Below are 20,400 nucleotides of genomic sequence, written 5' to 3' on the forward strand. Positions count from 1 at the left end.
ACTCTGCCTTTTGATCTAAATGATCTATGGATGCAATTCAAACAAAATCATATTTTTAGTTATTTATTGCGATTGTTCCGAAAAACTAACAATTATTTACAAAAACATAAAAATACTATTTTAATTATTCAACAATTAAAGAAGGAGCAGGAAACTTTATTTGTATTCGAAATGTTAGGGGGTTCCATCATCTTCGATTTTTGTCATCGCAATAGCATTCACACCATTGTTTTCCTGAAAAAATTAATAAAGGCTGAAATTTCTTCCTAAACATTTTCACCTAAGACACAATCAGTAAGTACTGTAAGTAAGTAACTAGATGTGTACTTTTTTGTTCTCTACTTGGCAGAAATTGTTCTTATTGAATTGATTGGAAGTGAAAATAATGAAAAAGAAGAAATAAAGTTATTCTAATTGTATAAGGTTTTCAACTAAGTTATGGCTGTTTTATTGTGAAAAAATGGTTACAAATTATTTATTCAAAGTATTGCCAATCTTTCTGATAGAGCTCTACCGTCTTACCGTCCATGAATCAAGCCATTTTTTTATGTTTTCATATGAGTGGAACTGCTGATGAGCCAGACTATGTGCCATCGATCGCAGCAAGTAATAATCTGACGGTGCAATATCTGCCGCGGCGGGTGGAGTAGGATGTCCCATTTGGCGTATCCTGATAGCTTTTAATAATTAGTTTAGCAACCGAAGTCAGGAGTTGTCATGCTGTACAATTTTATCGTATTGTGGCCATATTTATGCAGTTCTCGTCTCAATTGCATCAATTGACGTCGATACCGTTTTTCCAGTAAAGGTTTCACTCGGTTCCAACTCTTATAATGAATAACATCGACCTGGTCTCAACAAATATACAGCATAGTCTGCGCAGAGTGAATATTCGGACGAGGCGACGACGAAGAAGCATGACCGGGCAGTCCCCATGACTTTCTCTTCTTTGGGTTGCTATAATAGATCCATTTTTTATCACCCATCCCGATGTGATGAAGAAAACCCTTCCCTTTTTGCCCTTGAAGATGTTGAGAAATGAAAAGTTTCTTGTTTTTAATTCCTGAAGTAACCCAAGTTTCCTATCTTTCCTAACGCATGGAGTTGCTTGGAAATGGCTTGGTGGGTTTTCAAGATATTATCTTTAGGTCAAAATATTATAACCATAAAATTTTTCGAAAAAAGTGGCTTACGTCAAGAAGTACCACAGATGAATGATGACAAGTGGGGTATTTCGAATTTCCGGGGGATTATGAGTATGATAGAAAATTGACCTTTTTCATTCAAAAAACAGAATAGTATCGTGTTTAACCACTTTCGGACCAGCCTGTAGAGTCAAAAATAACTTAATTCCGTCAAAATTTGAATCATTCTACTAGCTCAAAATTTACCAGATTTATCGGCCAATCTAGAACTATCGGCTCACTCTGTATATAGAATAATGGCTCAAATCTACAGTAAAATGAGATTTTTGTGATTTCTTCATTTTACATTTCGATTTCCTCGATTCCTTTCATAGAATATTCGAATCGAGGAAATCTGAAATATTTCAGAATTTCAGAAATATTCCAGGTTTCCTCGATTCGAATATTCTATGAAAGGATATTATGACCCTCAATATAGAATTCAAATTGGTCTTAGTTTTGTAAATGTATTGAGATACAGAAATAGGTGAGTATATCTCATTGTGTTTTAATTCACCATTGAGTAAAATGTTTAGTTCGAAAATTTTCAATGATCCATTTTCACTCACTTCTTCATTTTTGTATGCAAATATAATTCGGTCAGTCGGCTCGTTAGGAAATTTCCTCGGTTTGATCAGTCTCCTAACAAAAGGCGTGAGAAGTTGGGGATCTACATCTTGAGGATTATTAGGCGTAGTGAAATAACTCACAACCAGTCCAACAAAGATGGTAACCAAAGCTCCTATCAGACAGTACCATAAGTACGATAGACGATACAACATAAATCTTTCACTGAAACAAATAGGAAGTTTTCATCAAATTTTTAAGAGAGCAAAAGAATATCTGACAGAACACAAAAAGCACAAAAACAATACAGCAATAAGCATCTTTACATGTCCACAAATCAAATCATAATAATAACTTTTCATTACAAACTCCTCCAAAGAAGAATAAGGTTTAATCATATGTCAATCCAAATTAATTGTTCAGGTATTACCTACCATCATTGAAAAATTCTCATTTCTCTCATTTTGATTTAGATATTAAGTAATACTTAGATACTGAACACGTTATTGCAATCATTCGATTGTTCAAGCCTATTCACAATTTTCATTCTGACTAATAATGAGGTCTAACAAAAAAACGGGAAAAGACTATAGAATTTTAAGCTTTTGCTCACTTGTTCATCTCTTGATTTTAATTTTCAGATATTCTATGTTAATTCTCAAGGAATTCAAATACTGTATACAGGGTGAGTCTTTGACTTGTACATTTAATTCAACCGTAGATTCCTGAGGTCGAAACAAAGACATTTTTCCTTTACTATTCTTTTCGATTCGATTTTTTTTTCTCCCTTAGTATAGCGGGCATTCTGGACTTGACCGAACTTTCATGAAATTTTATGTTCGGAAAAATTTATCACATCTATAAACAACTATATTCCGAGAATCATTTTCTTGGAGTCCATTCCAATCACGAGATATAACTAAAAATTAAATTTTTTTATGGATTTTCAACAGCCTGTATATTTTCAACAGAGCCGAATCGGAAAAATATGTAAAGGAAAGAAGTGTTTCCTCAGGAATCTTCGGTTGAAAAATATGTACGAGCCAAAGACTAACCCTATACAGGGTGTCTCGTAAACCGACGTCAATCCGGCGCATGCTGATAGCTTAGGTCCGACCAGAATATCCAAATTTGATTTTAGTAAAAGTGTCTAAATTTTCGAGTAATCGACAGTTTTATGAAAATCTTCATAATGAACACCTTAGTCATTGTTCTGAGTGCCACAGCTACGAATGTTGATATTTTGGTATTCTTCCTTGCTTCCTTCGATGAAAAATTACAGGCAGATCAGCCTACCCAACGTTACCGAAGATTTTCTAAAGGTGCCTATGATATGCCCAGAAAAAATGAATGAATAATGTGCCTAGTTAGTCTGATAATTTTTTTTATAGCAGAAACGATCAAAGTTGGATGACGAAAATTGAAAAAAATAAAAAGTGAGCACCATTCCGTTTTTCTGAGCTTACCATTGGCAACTTGAAAAAATCTTTGATCATATTGGTAGGCTGATCCGTGAGATCCGTCTGTAATTTTCGATAGGAAGAAGAATAATAAAATACCAATATTTGTATCTGTGGCACTCAGAACAATTACTAAGGTGTAAATTTTGAAGATTTTCAATCAACTGTCGATATCACGAAAACTAAGACACTTTTACTGAAATCAAATTTGGATGTTCTGGTCGAGCATGACCTAAGCTATTATTATCAGCAAGCGCCGGGTTGACGTCGGTTTACGGGACACCCTGTATATTATAACACACATATCACTATTACAGATATTTCGTACCTATAACGCTAGCCTCAATGAAAAGATTATATATTATTCTAAGGTGTTTTTCACAACTTTAGAATGCTTTTACTGACTATTTCCCTCGTCTTAACTTCCAGCAATCACATATGCGCGATTTTGAATATCAAATGATTTCTAGATGAAAAAACTGTATGACAGCATCTGTCAGCAGTTTTTCCGAGTTTACCTGCTGAATAACTGAACAGCTCTTGTCACTAAAAAGTATCGGGTTTTTCACCATAATTTGACCCCCCCTTTAACTTTGTCCTAAAAGATTAACAAAAAAATGTTTTCAACAAGAGTTTCGCGAAATCGACTAGTGTTTTTAAAATGATTCCACAAAACGAAATATATATAGAGTGGGCAACATATTGATTGCAATTTCATTTTTTCAAATGGATCACCCTGTATATTTTTCTATATTTGACTAGCTCTTTTTCCCCTGATTTCGAATATATAACATATTATGTTTGGTCTATCTCTCTTATTCTGAGTACCACAGAGATTCAAATTTTGAAACCACCTGGCATGCTCTGTAATCAGTTTTCAAGTGGTAGGTTGCGAAAACTCAAAATGCCCTTTTTTGAGTTATCTCGTTGTCAACGATATGACTTACGTTTTTCACAATAAATTGGAATTGGATTATTTGAATGCCACTCTCCTTGTAGCTTTCTTATTTTTATTTTTCTTTACATAAAGTGAAAATATTTCAAATTTATCCGCTTCTGTGTAGTGCATATTCGATGATACCGTCATTCATTCAATGACAAACACATGTCATATCGTTGCCAACGAGATAACTCAAAAAAGGGCATTTTGAATTATCGCAGCCTTCCTTTTCAAAACTGATTACCTACTTAGCTTGCCAGGTGGTTCTTAAAATTTGAAACTCTGTGGTACTCAGAATAAGAGAGATAGGCCAAACATATGTTATATATTCGAAATCAGGGGAAAAAGAGCTAGTCAAATATAGAAAAATATACAGGGTGTTCCATTTGAAAAAATGGAGTTGCAATTAATATGTTGCCCACTCTGTGTATATTTCATTTTGTGAAATCATTTCAAAAAACACTAGTCGATTTCGTGAAACTTTTGTAGAAAGCATTTTTTTGTACCTCTTTCAGTAACAAGTTGAAGGGGGGGTCAAATTATGGTGAAAAAGCCGGTACAATACCTTTTATTAAAAAAAGAAATAATTATGGTCTCATGAAATAGTCTTGATAAATACCATTCGTGCATCTAATTTTTCCTGGGAAAAAATCTTAAATGTGAAGTAATTTATTTTTTGAATAATTTCAATTTTAAGTAATTTAAAAGTCTTCGTGCAGTTGCAAAAATCTTTGTCTTCAACTCGGATTTTTGTTGCCACCAGCACACATGCTTCTTGTTATAATATTATCCAGCATAGTGTTTTTTCGATTTTTTTCTGAAAAATTTAAGTGCTCTTACTTACGAAAAATAATTATTCTTTCATATCTGTATGTTATATTTCGGCAGTGAATTGTGAAAAAAAATCATAAAAAACTACTTGCATCCTTTTTGTCAAAATCAGACCAGACAAATTTTCATCTTTGAATGTTTTGAAAATACTTACTAAGTTACTGAATAAAAAGTTTCGAGGTGATAAGATAAAATCGTTGGAAATATTGAAGGCTAAGTCGAAAGGTTAGAATCCGAAGTTGTGAAAAGCTATTTAACGGTCATATTCATTCAAACCTTCATTCTTAATATAGGCAACCTTAAGGAATATTTCTCATTCAATAAATCAACATGCATCAAAATATATCACATACTCCAAGAACGTAAGATGCACATGCACAGTCACAAAACTTTAAAAAAATTACTCGGTATGTGTTATGTCAGTGCCGTTCAAAGTGGGATCAAAATGTAAATCTAATAACGGGGAAGTTGGTTTTGGCACAAAATGATAATGACATCCTTCTGTAGTCACACCTTTTTCCGGAAATTTAAGACTTCCAGAGGCTATCGCTGCTTGCGCACCGAAACCAAGCCAAGACATGATCACTAGCCCAGAAATTCCACCACATAAAGCACCCTTGAATCATATAACCAAAAATAATATTATGAAGAGAATGAAATAAACAAAAGTAAATAGGTACAACATTGTTTTTGTGAAGGGACTATTTCATATGATATATTATTTCAGTTCAGCTAAGGGTTGAACTTTATGTTTGTTTAGGTATTTATTTTGAAGAATTTGATTGATCCCTGAAAGCAGATATTGAAAAATTCTGTAATAACCTAGGATCGCTATTGTTTTTACCTCATATTCAATCGAACTCTGAAAATCTTCATAGTTAACGAACATTCTCATAATGCAAACGTATCTAAAGTCAGGTCTTAGTAATTCCAAAGAAAATTGAAAAATTAATCACAAATACAGACTTATTGTATTATCCCCAGTTCTGGGTGTCTCATAATTGGGCCGTTAAGCTTCTAGTGAATGTTTCAGACATTATTTTAACTTTCGAATCAAATCATATAATGCAAAAATGCTTCGTCAAGGAGCTAGAGCCCTCTGAAAATGATGTCTAGTCACTACTTATTATTACATATCTCCAAAACAGCATCATCTAAAGTGTTGAAATTTTACACATTGGCTAAAATCAAAAGAAGGTACGCACCTACTGGTTTGAGTGAATTTTTTTCATGTCAAACATAAGCGTATCATGTTGGGAAGGCGACGGGTACTTTTAGTGATATCTCTTTTGACTCTCATTATTTTACAAATTAAACTTCAAATTCATGAACTATGATATTTTTCTCGAAAAAAGATGCTCTGATGTAATATCGCCCAGTTGCACTGCATTGCAGAAAAATTGATTCGAAATTTTCTCTCCGTTCACTTCTCAATGCTCGTTATCTAAAGAATTATAATAAAGTAACCAATTTCTTGTAATTGATTTAAATTATTTTATGAGATCTGCACCTCATAAAACAATTATACGAAATCATTTAATTCACTTAATGTTGCCTGGACGTCATCTTCAGAGGACTCTAGCTTCTGGATATGGTTTTTATACGAAGAAAATCCTTTGATATAAGTTATAGTTCCCAATCGAAATTCTTACTGAGGAGAGGGAATGAATGCTTATTAAATTTATTACATTGTTTTTGTTTTTTTATAGACCTAACAAATATTTTGCTTGAATTAATGCCTATGACATGGATTTTATACGGTTCAAAATTATCCGTAAACCAAAAACATTTTTCAGAATTGTTAGATTTAATTGAGAAAATTAATGTTACTGTCAAACCGAATACACTTGTCAAAATTTTGATTTGATATAAAATTTATGTTTTATATCTACTCACTCATCGTATATGGATAAAGAATTATTTCGATTGACAATTTTTCAGATAACATTTATGTTATTAGATTCTCAATAAAACATGTTTAACATCAACAATCACAAAACTCACATTATTAATTGAGCTTATATTATCGCGGGGTGAAATATTAAGAACATGTTTCCGTTGATCTAATCCCTAATTCTTTTCAATTTTTTTAACTCCTTTTGAAGATGACAGAGTTCGACATCCTCTGATGATTCGATCTATCATCTGGCAAATTCTCAATTTTCTCTACTGTATGCTTCCGATTCATTTGTGCTTTGACTTCATTCAATTTTACTTGGAGTTGTTCCAATGCTGATTTCCTGGATTTGAATAACCTGTTGATAGTCTCAGATATATAGCGAATTTTTTCACTGGGTTCTGAAGACATTTCAGACGACGCCGACGGAACGAAAATTTTGGAGAACAATAAGATATTGACATTTATGACAAATCATTGAAGTTGGGGTCATAGATTATTATGGATAAAATATAGTCAAAACGTCCATCTTGCTCAAAAAGGAGTCCATCATGCAGAAAATGAGAAACAATAAAAATCGAAATTCCGCACTATTTACATAATGTGAGATTTTGATTTCGAACTCATAATTTTCTGTATTATGGATATTCATTAATAATTTTCTGTAAATTTTTTATTTATCAGGATTTTATTTTCAAGTGGAAATAAACTATGTCTACAGTATTCGATTACTAAGGCTGTCATCAAAAGATGCTTGAATATCACTTGGAAATATTATCGAACCAACAACTTTTTTCTTCTTCTAGCACTGTTTATCAACTAATAGATGTTTGCGATCATCCTTTCCAACAACTATTTCAAGTAACATATATATAGCTCACCTTTGCATTAACCCATGGTAATAGAATTCCCATAGTGAATATTCCAAGAGAAGGACCACTTGCAATGGCATTAAGACTCATTGTCAACTGAAATCATTAGAAATTTTCTGTAGAACAAATTTGGGAATTAAGCATTTTCTGTGGCTGATTACCTGCAGGACAGTTCCTAATCTTTCCACGACAACGACCAGACCTACACAAATTACACCTACTACAATAACAGTCACTTCCATCAGTAGATGAGTTTGTTTGTCAGTCAAGGGTTTCACAACGAAAGGCTTGACGAAATCTTCCAATACTATAGCTGCCATCGAGTTGAGACCAGTAGACAATGAGCTGAAAAAAAAAACAAATATGTGTTTGTTGCTGCCTTTGAGTGGAAAAAATTCATCAATTCGTGGTTTATTGCCCTTACTTAAAAGTGTACAATACGTTTTCCACTAGGTTATCAGTTAAGATTCATTTTTATTCTGGTCGGAAATCGTTTGATTGATTCTTTCAGTTTTTGGAAGAAATCTTTGTATGGTAGTTTAGAAAAAACTCACTGGTTTTTTCACAAAAAAAATCATAATTTTTGTTTTATACCACCTGAAAGATTTTTCAATCGTATCTCAATTATTACAATGTTATATTTCTAAATTTTTTCATTATCATAGGATCACCAATTCTTACAGAACTCCCCTTTCAACAAATCATCATTTATCACTTTCTCATTTGGTATTATTTCCATTTATTGATATCCTAGGAAGGCCTAGCTACAGAAGGCTCAGCCTCCACGTCACTTTTAGAATAGAAAAAAAATTTTGTTCATTCATTTTAAAATACTGCTTGTGAAATGAAGATATTCACATGTACGAGTGTACTCCGCTATTGCCCATTTTTGAACAAATCATGGTAGTATCTGATCGGGTATACCATCTCATCAAGTTTCGTAGACATGAACGAAATCTGTTAGCTAAGAAACAATGGAAAATCAATTCTTCTGAAATTTGTAGAACATTGTTATATTCGAGCTGAGTGTTAGTTTATTCGGTCTCATCTTACTTAGAGGCTGCCTGAAATAATTTATTCATTTATAAGTGACTCCAACCAAAATTTCAAGACAATTTTCCGGTCGATAATATTTAGAGCAAGTTCGCGAAAAAACTGTACTCGTAAACTAAATAATATAAAATATAAAGAACATGTTCTAATTTTTTGTCCCCAACTCACCTTAAAGCTGCACTGAAAATTCCAGCGACAAATATTCCTGGTAATCCAGGGTATTCTCCAATTGTTTCCATTACGAGAAGTGGAAGTAATTGATCTTTCTCCTTGGCTAACTGAAATAATTATGTTTCCTCAAATATAATTACAATTTTGCGCAGAATTTCTGAAAAAAAACTTCTGAGAAAAAAGTCTACTTCCTACCTTTTTAAAAAGTAGAATTCGATTGAATAAATTGTCTCTAAATGAACAATCTCTAAAGAAACTATTTTTTTCTTTAATTTTCAGGGATTAATTTTGCTGAGCGTTCTTCCATAGAAATGGAACTATTCTTGAACTGAGAATTATGGATTGGCCTAACTTTCAAAAAATTATTGATAAGTAAAACTCGATCTCTTATATATAAATTTTTTTTTATATTAATCATACAATAATTTTTCTTACCATTGTTGTTAGTGGATCACATTTGTGATATATTGCGTAGATCACCATTCCTGCATAACAGCAAATAGTCATTGTAATAGTTAGTAAGAAAATATACAACCATAATGACCTGAAAGAATTACAGATTTTGTATCAAATCATGAGTTGCCACGAAAATGCACTTACTTTGTGGCTGACTTGATTGTAGATAAAGATAAAAATCTTTGCACCATATTCTGGGTAACAGCACCATTCTGAAGGAAATAAACGAATCCTCCTATAGACAGCGACCATACGGTGTGTCTTGATGATGGATCTAAATCAAAGCTGTGATAGGATTCATGAAATATAGAATGATTTTTCAAAGTATCGACAATATTTAAAATTGAAGTCATTTCTACAAAATTATAGAGATCGGGAGAGAAATTATTTCCATTTTATAGGAATGGATTTTTTCTGAATCAAAAAAATATTTTATAGGGAAAAGGATATATTATATAAATTTTTTTCATGAAATTTGGTTAAAAAAATGATTTGAATAAATTCATATGAATAAAATGGAAAATTATTCAAAAGAAGGAAAAATACTCACTTCGGTCTCTCAATCCTTTCACTATCCCAGTTTCTCTGCCATACGTTACTAAATCCACCAGCGTCTAAAGTCCCCTTGACTACTACCAAAACCAGTGATCCGAACATAATAATTGTTTGGATGACGTCAGTCCAAACAACTGCTTTCAAACCACCCTTTATTTGAAGTAGAAAAATGAAGTTACTAAATATGATATAATCCATAAAGGAATAAATTACAAAGAATATATCAAAATCTGGTTGAGGATTCTTTCCCCATCGGCTGACTGTAAAAACTCACCATAGATGTATAAAAAATGCATATAATACAAACGGCTGGTGTTGTATAATGGACATTCACACCCGTAACTGAAAAATCAGAGTGAAATTAAATATTCCCTATTTAAAAAATGATAAAATTTTTTGCAACTAACCTTGATTGAAAGCTAAGGCTGGGACATAAATAACTAACGGTAGCCAGGTTATCTGAAGTCAGAAAATCATGTTGATAAAATTTTGTCTTTCTGTCTTTTTTTATTTTACAATTATATTTCATTATTGGTGTTAGTGATAGTCAGTATATCTGATCAACAATTGCTAGGGATCACTTATGAACTTCTCTTCATTTGTATTTTTTTCAAGTTATCTCGTGAATATCTGTACATTATATGTTCTCTAAGGAAAAAGTAAGATGTTTTGAGTTGATTATATCAAAGTCTTCCTCACTTCATCGGCTCTTGTTCACAAAATCGATTATTATCTGTAGGCTGTTACAGGTGGAGTGAAAAGCAATGTGGTATTTGTTATTAAATCTGTTTTTTTCTCTCGTTCAAACACATAAGGTGACACAAATTTGAAGAAATGAGAACAATATCAGCTTATCAGTCATGCCGAGAAGACGTTTGGCTCCTGTGCAACTGGACTAAATCATACGGTGGATACAGGAAGGTTTGTCCCAGCGAGAAGTGTCCCGGCGGTTGAATGTTTCGCAAAGTGTCGTGAGTCGGGCTTGGAATAGGTTCATCCAAAACGACTCAGTAGCTTATGTTCATGGGGGAGGTCAGCAGCGCAGTACAACATCTGCCCAAGATCGTCTTTTGATCCTCAATGCTAGGAGAAATTCCACTTACCCGGCTCAATAGATCACTGAGAGTTGCAACAGGAGTTCTAATTTCGAACCAGACTGTAAGACGACGACTACATGTTCGTGGTTTGAGAGCACGTGAAGGGTACAACATCCCCGTTTGAATAGGGAACACTTGGTTCATCGACGGCAATGGGCTGAGGAGCACCGCAATTGGACACTTGAAGATTGGAGCCGATGTTTATTTACGGATGAGTCTAGATTTCGTTTGGTCAACTCCGATGGACGTATTCTTGCTTGGAGGGAAAGAGGTCGAAGGTATGCAGAACAGTTTATGGTACCCACAACAGCTTTTGGCGGAGGTTCTATATGTGTATGGGGAGGCATTTGTTTGAACCAACGGACAGAGTTGGTTGTTCGGCAGAACACCACCATGACCAGCCAGAGATATCACGATATGATTATTGAACCCATAATTGTTCCGTTTGCGGCTGCCGTGGGCGAGAATTTCATTTTAATTGACGATAATGCCCGTCCACACCGTAGTCGTCTGGTTAATGAAGCGCTAGAAACTCATGCTATTGATAGGATGGACTGGCCAGCTCGCTCTCCAGACATGAATTGCATCGAACATGTCTGGTATGAGATGTCTAGACAATTGTCAACCTTAGAACAACCGATCAATAACCTAGAGACCTTTCTAACGCTTTACGGGATATTTGGACGAATTTGCCCCAAAATTTTATAAATCGTTTGATCGAAAGTATGCCTCGTAGGGTAGAATGCTTGAGACTAGCTCGTGGGGGACCAACTAGGTACTAGCTTAACCGAAACTTCAGCCTTCTTGTGGTTTCATCATAAAATTTTTATGTTATTCAAACACAGAATTTTGAGTGTTCCTAATAAAGTCTTTTTTTCTCTCCAACTTTCCATTTTTTCATTCTTTTCCCAAGTGAACCATATTATCAACTGAAAATACTCTGATATCTGACTAAATTTATAATCTTGGAGCGAATATTTCAGAAATAAATTTAGAACAAGTAAGTGATCCCTATCAATTGTTGAGCAGTGTATTTAATATTTATGTCCTGCTTTATCGCTAGACAATTTCTGAATTTTGAATGGGTCTTGAATGGGATTGGACCAATTGAAGAGGATTTCGCGCTCACATCAAGATCTGGTCGATCAAAAATAAGTTAATTTTCGAAAAAAAATCTGATAACATAAAACTTTCACCGCAGGTGGAACTTTCAAATTGTTACTCGATTAGGTTAATTTATCGACAAAATTCTAAATATTATTTCTCAAACATAGTCCTTTGATTTTGGTTAATTATTTTCGATTATAAACCTCCGCAATTTGTGAAGAATAACAAATATAAGAACAATATTGATAATACACATTTGATATTTTATGTATCTGTAATAAATCGTAAATTAGGAAAACTTGCAAAATTAAGAGAAACCAAACTTTACGCATTTTGCGAGGTTCGAATTATTCATAACTCCTAATTAGATCGTTCAACAGTTTTGAGCATAATTGTCACATAAATTGAGTGGTTGAAACGGTTTTCGAAGGTTTAAATACGCAGTTATGATAATCCAATAGTTTCGAAAGGAATAATTCTTCTGTGTAAATAATTGTGTTCAGCATAGAATTGCTTTCAATTTCTTCAACTTAGCCCTTTAATGAGTAATTGAAAATTAAGGCAGTATCGATCAAGGACTCAAGGTAGTCGAAAGAAACGGAAATGAAAAAGTATTGATCGGGGACTCAAGATACTCGATAGAAAGGGGCTTAAAAAAGTATCGATCGAGAAGTCGGAAGGGACTTTAGCTTGGTTTCGGGTTAAATAAAATACAATTATAGTTTTGAAGTAGAAGGTAATATTTGGAAAAGTGAAATATAATGAGTTTTTTATATATCTGAGTGAAAAACCTCATATCTAAACCGGAAGAAAAGGATCCGGCTACGACTGAAAACAGATTAAAAATTTAGTTTACTTTTTGGTATAATATTTAGCGAATTTCTTCTGATTTGAAAAGTAATGGAAAATAAGTGAGCAAAAACTTCCAAAGTTCTGAATTCTCCCAAATTAAGACATATGTCTATTGGAAAGGGTTCAATTTTTTTGTTGTTTTTTTTGGAAAAATTGGAAACAATTATTTGTTTCTATCATGAAATTCTGTGCGAATTATATATTCAATAGGCTTTATCTCAGCCCTCGATAACTGAAATTTTAATTTTTTTGAGTCTTTATACATATTGAATATATTAAGATTTTTCCTTAATCAGCTTTCATATTATTCCTACAGAAAGAAAGATGATAAAACCCACAATTTGCCTCATGTCTGAGGAAAATTAAAATAACATAATTTTTAATAACATAATATTTTCAATAACATAATTTTTAAAACAGTAAGTGAAAAGTTGTTCTTATTATTATTACAATAGAGAAGGGTGGAGGCCGAAGCGTATAACCCATATATAACTAATATTGACAATACCCCAAAGTAGAGGATATTTCATTACATTTGGTGACAGCGGTGGGATATTTTATTGATTTTTTGTAGAGTTGGATATTGTGTTGATTTTTCTGTGGAGTGGGATGTATTTATTTAATGAAAAAAAATTTGTAAAGTCTTGTAAATAAATTATTTCAAGTTAGTCAACTAAAAAAAAGGCTCAGTGATAGGTAGGACTGTCAATACATAGAAGATAAATACTAGCATGGAAATTGACGAAATTGTTTTCATTTCATAAGGACTTTTCATTGTTTGGTCATACCTGAATATAAGTATTTGAGCAGAATTTTCGGTACTCATCAGTTGACTGGAAGATTTTCAGACTGAGGAAAAAACCTATACAACTATTTGGTGGCAATTCGAGTTAATAAGTTGACGAAGCATGGGAATTTCAGGAAAGACCAAAACAGGAAAAATGGGTCGAAAGAAAAGACGGGGAGAATGATGCATATTTAATACAACAAGTTTCTTTCTATATCAGCCTTCACTTTATCCTTACAGAAAGAAAGAGTACAAGAAGTCCTGTCTCTAGTGTGATCAGCCGAAACCCACAATATTCTTCATTTCTGAAGAATATTATAATGATATCATTTTTAAAACCGTCAGTGGAAAGCCGCTCTTTGATTTATAATACCCCAAAGTAGAGGGTATTTCATTACAATATCGTATATTAAATTTCTGTGGATATGAATTTTCCAGGATTTTATAGTTTCATTTTTTCTATTCAAAATTCAAGGATCGGATTTTTGAGCTAGGGGGATCAATACGGTATATAATCTGATTTTTGTACTGAATTTCATGCGAATAGCTTTTATAGTTTTCGAGACAAGTTCTGGACAGACAACTTTTTGAGCGCTCGAACGTGTTGAGATGTTGGATGAATAAATAATTAATAATAAATTGTCTACAATTTTGCGTGGATTGCTTCAAAGAAACCATAAAAATTCAAGAATAATTTGAATCATTGGACATATGTTTCCATAATGTATTTTTTGTTGGAATTATATGACCTTCCATATGACAAAATTTGTCGGTGAGCTAATAAATCAAGTGAATAAGTCTTAAATCATTTTAAAATCCTTCTTGTATGCACTAACTTTCAAAATCACTCGCCAAACTTTTTTCAGTAGCGTCAGTTGATGTTGGGCGAAATATTAATTTTTGATACTCGGTTCGGCCAAAAAAGACAATAGCATAAAGACAGCAGTACTATTAATGACCATAAAAAAACTACAGATTTGTAGCAACAGGAGTTCAAAAATGATCACAGAGTGTGCATACAGGGCCACCGCCAGGAGCGGCAAACCGCACATTTTGCCGGGGCGCCAAATTGTAGGGGCGCAAGTCAGTTAATTAAACAAGATTTTTTGCATCTTCAAGAACTACGCCATCTTTTTACTATAGATTTATAAATAGAACATCGTACTTTCATACAACGCAAGACGTTTTTTGATGAATTCGACAAAACGTCCTTTGATAAATTAGACAAGGTGATTTTAAGTTGAAAAATAAGATTTCCTATGAAATTGAAAACATTTTATGAGGAGAATAACAGAGGCTCTTTCAAAGAAAATTCATATAAATCAGACAAAGCAGGGCGGCGAATTTTATTATGCCGGGGCGCTGAAATGTCTGGCGGCGGCCCTGTGTGCATATTCCCGAATAAAATATTCAATATGGTTGGTCAGTTATCAAGTCTTGATGAGTATTGATCAAAATGACCTTTTTAGATTTCATGAATAAATTCAGTACCTAATGTTTCTAATGTCATCAATAAATAACTACAGTTTAAGATTCCATGAGTACAAAAAATACATACCATTCCAAAAGAGAAAAGTATCGAACCAAATAATCTCACTTTTCTATCGAATCTTCTTTCGTGATACTGAAAGTGAAAATGGAAATTATAGAATACAATTACCTATATTCAAAATGTAACTCACTTCATATGTGGATGTTAAATTCAAATTATGAAAAACTGGCAGATAAATGTACTGGAATACGAAGGCCATTATGAACAATCCTCCAATTATATATAGATACTGAATCCCGTAAACATATACTTCTGTTGGGATTCCTAGCATTGAGATTCCACTAATATAACTGAAAAAAAGGGATCAACTATATTCAGAACCATTAGAGTATGAATATATAGAATTCATACAAGAGAGTACTGGAAATTTATCATTTAATCGCAATTCAGTCTCGTGCCACAAACTTTCACACTCGTGAGAAAAGTTGGACTTTGCCCCCTTGTTGCACGATGTACTATTTCCGCACTGAACTGCTTGACCGAACGAGGCGAAGCGGCTGTTTCGTGCGGAAAAGTACCACTTTCCGCACTTGTTATGAAAATAACTATAATGATTCCATTCAAAACTGTTATACTAACAATAATTAAGAAAGGAAATTTTTGTATTGTTTTTAAACTTTGAGTGTAATAAAAATATTTATCAATGTTCTCCAAATGTATATATTCTTTGTAGGCTTTATTTGTATTATGTACCTAAGTATTCGATAGTTTTGAAATATATACCTTGACTTACTTTAAAAGTGGTACATGATTGGGATATTCTTTGCTTAAAATATTGTTTTTTGATAATAATTATCTACCGTGAAAATACAATGTAATATGTAATCAAGGATCTGACACAGTACCTTACTTTTCAATGATACTGATCATCCGGGAAAAGTTGATACAACGAGAATGATGGAGCACAAATCATGAAGCTAGAATTTTATCGATAGAAAATATAATTGATAGAGAGCAATTGCTGAATTGCCTATAGACGGCAAATTTGTAAATCCTCCACTTTCAAAATCGCCTATTATGGCTCTATAAATTTTTATAGAGAACTAAATTCCAAATTGATACAGTAAAAATTGAAATTAACATAGATGGATTTGATTTCAACATAAAGAGAACAAGGTTGCTGAAGCTCTTTCTCTTACAGTTCCAAATGGAACAAAAATAGTATTAAAAAAAATATGAATGGAACCATCTTTCAAATGGCATAATGAAAAAGTTTTGGTTCTAGGAAACAGCGCGTTTTCGAGAAAATAAGGGTTACCAAAATAAATGAATCACCCAATCCTCGATATTACTACAGCTTCCATAATTATGATCGACTTATTTGACTTATAGTTTTAATTTTTTTCAATGAATTTCCGGCATCGACTTCTAAGGTCACTAACCATATAGTTCTACATTGATGATAATCATGAAATTAAACTTACCTAGCGAGTAGAGACATAGCAACAGGAAATATCTGCATATTTCTTCCTCCCATGAGGTACTCTTGAGCATTCTCCGAAGTTTTTATAAATCCAAAATAAAACCCTACTAAAACACATAGGAATAACATGACTACAAATGATCCATAGTCTTGCCAATCGAAACGCTGCATGGCAGCTCCTATATCAGCCACCCCTAGTCCAAGTACAGTCTTCTCCCCAACATCCACCGACGATTGAATACCCTCCAGAACTATTTCTGCCATTTTGAATTTGTTGTGCTGCAAAAATTAGACAGATTTGTATATTCGTGAAACGGGCGAATTAAATGAATAAAACATATAATGAAAATATAAAATAAGGAACAAAACACTTTTAAAATATTATATTATTTACCAAGTTCTGGAACTACAGTCATAAAAGTGAGGATGAGCAAAGGTGCGTCGACTACAGTTGTCACTTAAATGTTAGGTTCTTATGCTTGAAATTCATATTATGCTGATGACGCTATCAATACAAAATTTTACATACAGGAACCTCTGAAATCGGAAGTTGACATAGCAGGAAATATTCAACATCTTTTTATCATGAGACATAATATGCATTGTTCATACGAGATGCAAAAAAATATGTGATGATTTAGAAAGAGAAACATTCATAAACAAACCCACAACAAATTGTTGATATTGGAAATTTTCTTCTCATATGATATAAGAATAAGTCGATGTAAAACTTTTGAATCTATGTATAGAAATCAAAAACCTTAAAAGCCACAATTAGCATTTTCATTACAATCGAAAACGAACACCACCCAAAGAGTAGGGTTAAGAGGACAACTATGCCAAAATACAAAGGAGTAAAAGGTCTGCTGGACATCCAAGAACTTGATCATGACAAAATAGAAAGCCTACGAAAATATTCCATAGACCAATCTAGTACCTCAGAGGTCTATCAAACTTTATTAGTCGATAAGCATAAGATGACAGCAATATTTATTAAAGTAGCAATTCCAAATAAGCTAGATCAAAGTAGGTATAGTAGTAATATATATAATATGAAAATATGTTCTTTTATAGGTGTAGGACGGAGAGCAAATTCTTAAGCGAGACAGAGAGGCCCTAAGTTTGTTAGAATACGAACCAGAGGGTTGATGAGAACCAAGGAGGCGACGAGGACCGGACACGGATGAGTTCTACTTATCTGAGTTTAAATATCTAGGTATGGTATGAATGAATGTCCTTTTTATCGGAAAGTGAAAAATCCGATTCAAAGGGGAGTTTTCCATCCTACGCTAAAGTTTGGGATCAGCTATGATACCCAGGACGAAAATGTTCAATAAATTTCAGACACAGTCAAACAAAAACTGAGTAAGATACTTCAAATGACTGATAAGATACAACGAGAGCTATAACGAAAACATGACACATACAATTTTTGAGAACTCCAAGCAGAAATTTGCTGATCAAACGTCAGCAAAATGAAGTTGTTCTCATTAGAACGAAGATGTTCAAAATTGATTGATCAAATACCAACAACCACTCTTTATAACTCTTAAGTGCATTGGATAAGAAGGAAAAAGAAATAGTGCCAGACAATAGAACACATAATTCAGTTTCGTCTGAGGAACATAAATATGAAATATTGAAAAACACTACAGATCCATAAATGGCAAATATACAATCCGATTGCAATGCCACCTTTTTGAAAGCGTGTATCACAAATTTCCTCATGAAATATCATGATGAAGTGCAATCTAAGTTCAATATGCTTAATTTGGAAAATCGCAGAAAAATGCATGACATTAGGTTTCTATCGAAAGTGAGCTTTCTATCGCATTGGCCATGATTCAGAAAATTTAGAAAAATCAGTTTGAAAACTAACACTATGAAAAAGAAGATCAATAAAACAGTATGAAATTCAAAGGAACAATTAGAATGTATTATGTTCTAATGATATTGAATGAATAATTTTCTTCTCAAATCCATTCGTTATGGGGCAATCATAAGAACAGGATAGTTGAATTGAATAATAATTGAATCTTCATGAAAGTTATTGAATTTACAGTGTCCATCATGAAGGAAAAATCCCTGTTTGGAAATTTGAGTATTTGAAGTTTTATTAATTTATGAATGAATTACATTTCCAGAAACTTATAAGTAAAAACTTGGGTACAGTAAGTAGCAAGTAGGTATCATGGAATTGTCATGAACAAGAAAAAAAATTAAATAAAAATCTACTCACTCGCCTCAGTAGTTATATTTTAACTGCAAATGGTATTCGGTGGATCTATCTGTAGAAATACAAGCTTGCAAGAACGCCTTCAAAATTTTTCTGACTTGGATCTTCACTAAATGCATGTCCGTCCAAACTTGAACCACTGAATTATGAAAGGTTTGCACAAGCACTAAAACATTAATGGGAAATCAAAACTATTGTAGATTTACTCAGGGGCACTTACACTTACGGGTATTTACTGGGTCAATGAGATAATGGACCCCTCAATTGGCCCATGAGCACAAATAATAATAGGTGAACACTCTAGACTGCTTATTTGCAATCTTCGAATGTGATGGCTTCATTGAATAAAGAGGAATTATATCTAATCATATCTTCCACGAACGATAAAGCTGGTCTCAAGAATTAATTGTTTTCTATGCAACGAATCGGACATAAAGCATCAGACTAATTTTGTTTGCAAACAACATTCAATTCTTAACAAATGCTGGGCGGAAGTCGAGTCCTATATTCGATTTTTGACACTCAATTTTGGTAGACCTGTCGACCTATTCGCTTCTTCCTGTGATTAAGCTATTAAGGAATGAGAGTCTACTTCTAATTCGGCCTATATGCATATCTTCCAACTCCTAACTAGGGTAAATGCTTAAAATTTCAAATCGAATCGTAACTTTCTAACTGAAAAGTTGTAGGTAGTTATCGACTGCAGATATTGATTGAATTGAGTAGGTATTATCATACTATTAAACCATTTATATCCATATTTGTCGTGGAGTTTTGGGGCGATAAAATTCTTGGCATAAGATTTCTTCATTTTTAAACTTTCAAATTGCATCTATCTCTAGAAACTATTAATTCAATCTGAGTGATTTCATCAATTGTTTCAGTGAAGATGTGTAAAAAATATTGATCATATTGGGAATGTACCAACCACTTTTATCAAACTATATGCTTATTTCTGCCAAAAAATTCACTTCTAAGTTTGCGAATTGAATTGAATTTTTCGTCAGTCCCTGAAATGGCCGAAAAACCAATTGTTATAAAAATGTGTGTGTTTCCAAGATTTTTATGAATAATTTGAAATATAGAATAATGTGTTCACAGCTCAAATTATGAATTCCAAAAATTCATGACCGAAGTTATATTATATCAAACTATATAAAAAAGAGCTGTAAAAACAAAGTCTTGGCATTGCATCTATAGTTAATTTATATTCTATTTTGAAATTAAGTATTGTTTTATCTGTTTTTTGTTCTTCAATGAGTAATCTTAAAATCTAATAAATTCTAATTGCTTTATAGAATTTTTACTGAGTATTTAATCGAAAGAGATATTCAGAATAGTGAATTTAAGAATTCCTTCA

The 20,400-nt window shown here is 32.9% G+C and overlaps 1 protein-coding gene across 4 annotated transcripts; it reads right to left on the minus strand.

The window, feature by feature from the left end:
- Positions 1-49: 49 nt before the first annotated feature.
- Positions 50-19,964, minus strand: LOC123678153 (sodium-coupled monocarboxylate transporter 1-like). Of its 4 annotated transcripts, none has more exons than XM_045615001.1 (16): positions 19,267-19,964; positions 19,044-19,206; positions 16,806-17,083; positions 15,512-15,671; positions 15,388-15,453; positions 10,394-10,445; positions 10,261-10,328; positions 9,982-10,136; positions 9,576-9,716; positions 9,411-9,519; positions 8,973-9,082; positions 7,913-8,096; positions 7,761-7,847; positions 5,387-5,598; positions 1,754-1,976; positions 50-234 (listed from the first exon to the last, which is right to left on the minus strand). In XM_045615001.1, exons 3-16 carry the CDS (start codon positions 17,066-17,068, stop codon positions 175-177), a joined length of 1,890 nt encoding a protein of 629 aa, XP_045470957.1. In that variant the 5' UTR covers positions 17,069-17,083; positions 19,044-19,206; positions 19,267-19,964; the 3' UTR covers positions 50-174. The 4 variants fall into 4 exon arrangements, with proteins under 4 accessions (XP_045470957.1, XP_045470958.1, XP_045470959.1 ...); XM_045615002.1 differs by having other exon boundaries at positions 19,261-19,964; XM_045615003.1 differs by lacking the exons at positions 1,754-1,976; positions 5,387-5,598.
- Between the last annotated feature and the right edge of the window lie 436 nt (positions 19,965-20,400).

The sequence above is a fragment of the Harmonia axyridis genome, chromosome 4 (genome assembly GCF_914767665.1).
Source record: "Harmonia axyridis chromosome 4, icHarAxyr1.1, whole genome shotgun sequence".
NCBI classification, from domain to species: Eukaryota; Metazoa; Arthropoda; class Insecta; order Coleoptera; family Coccinellidae; genus Harmonia; species Harmonia axyridis.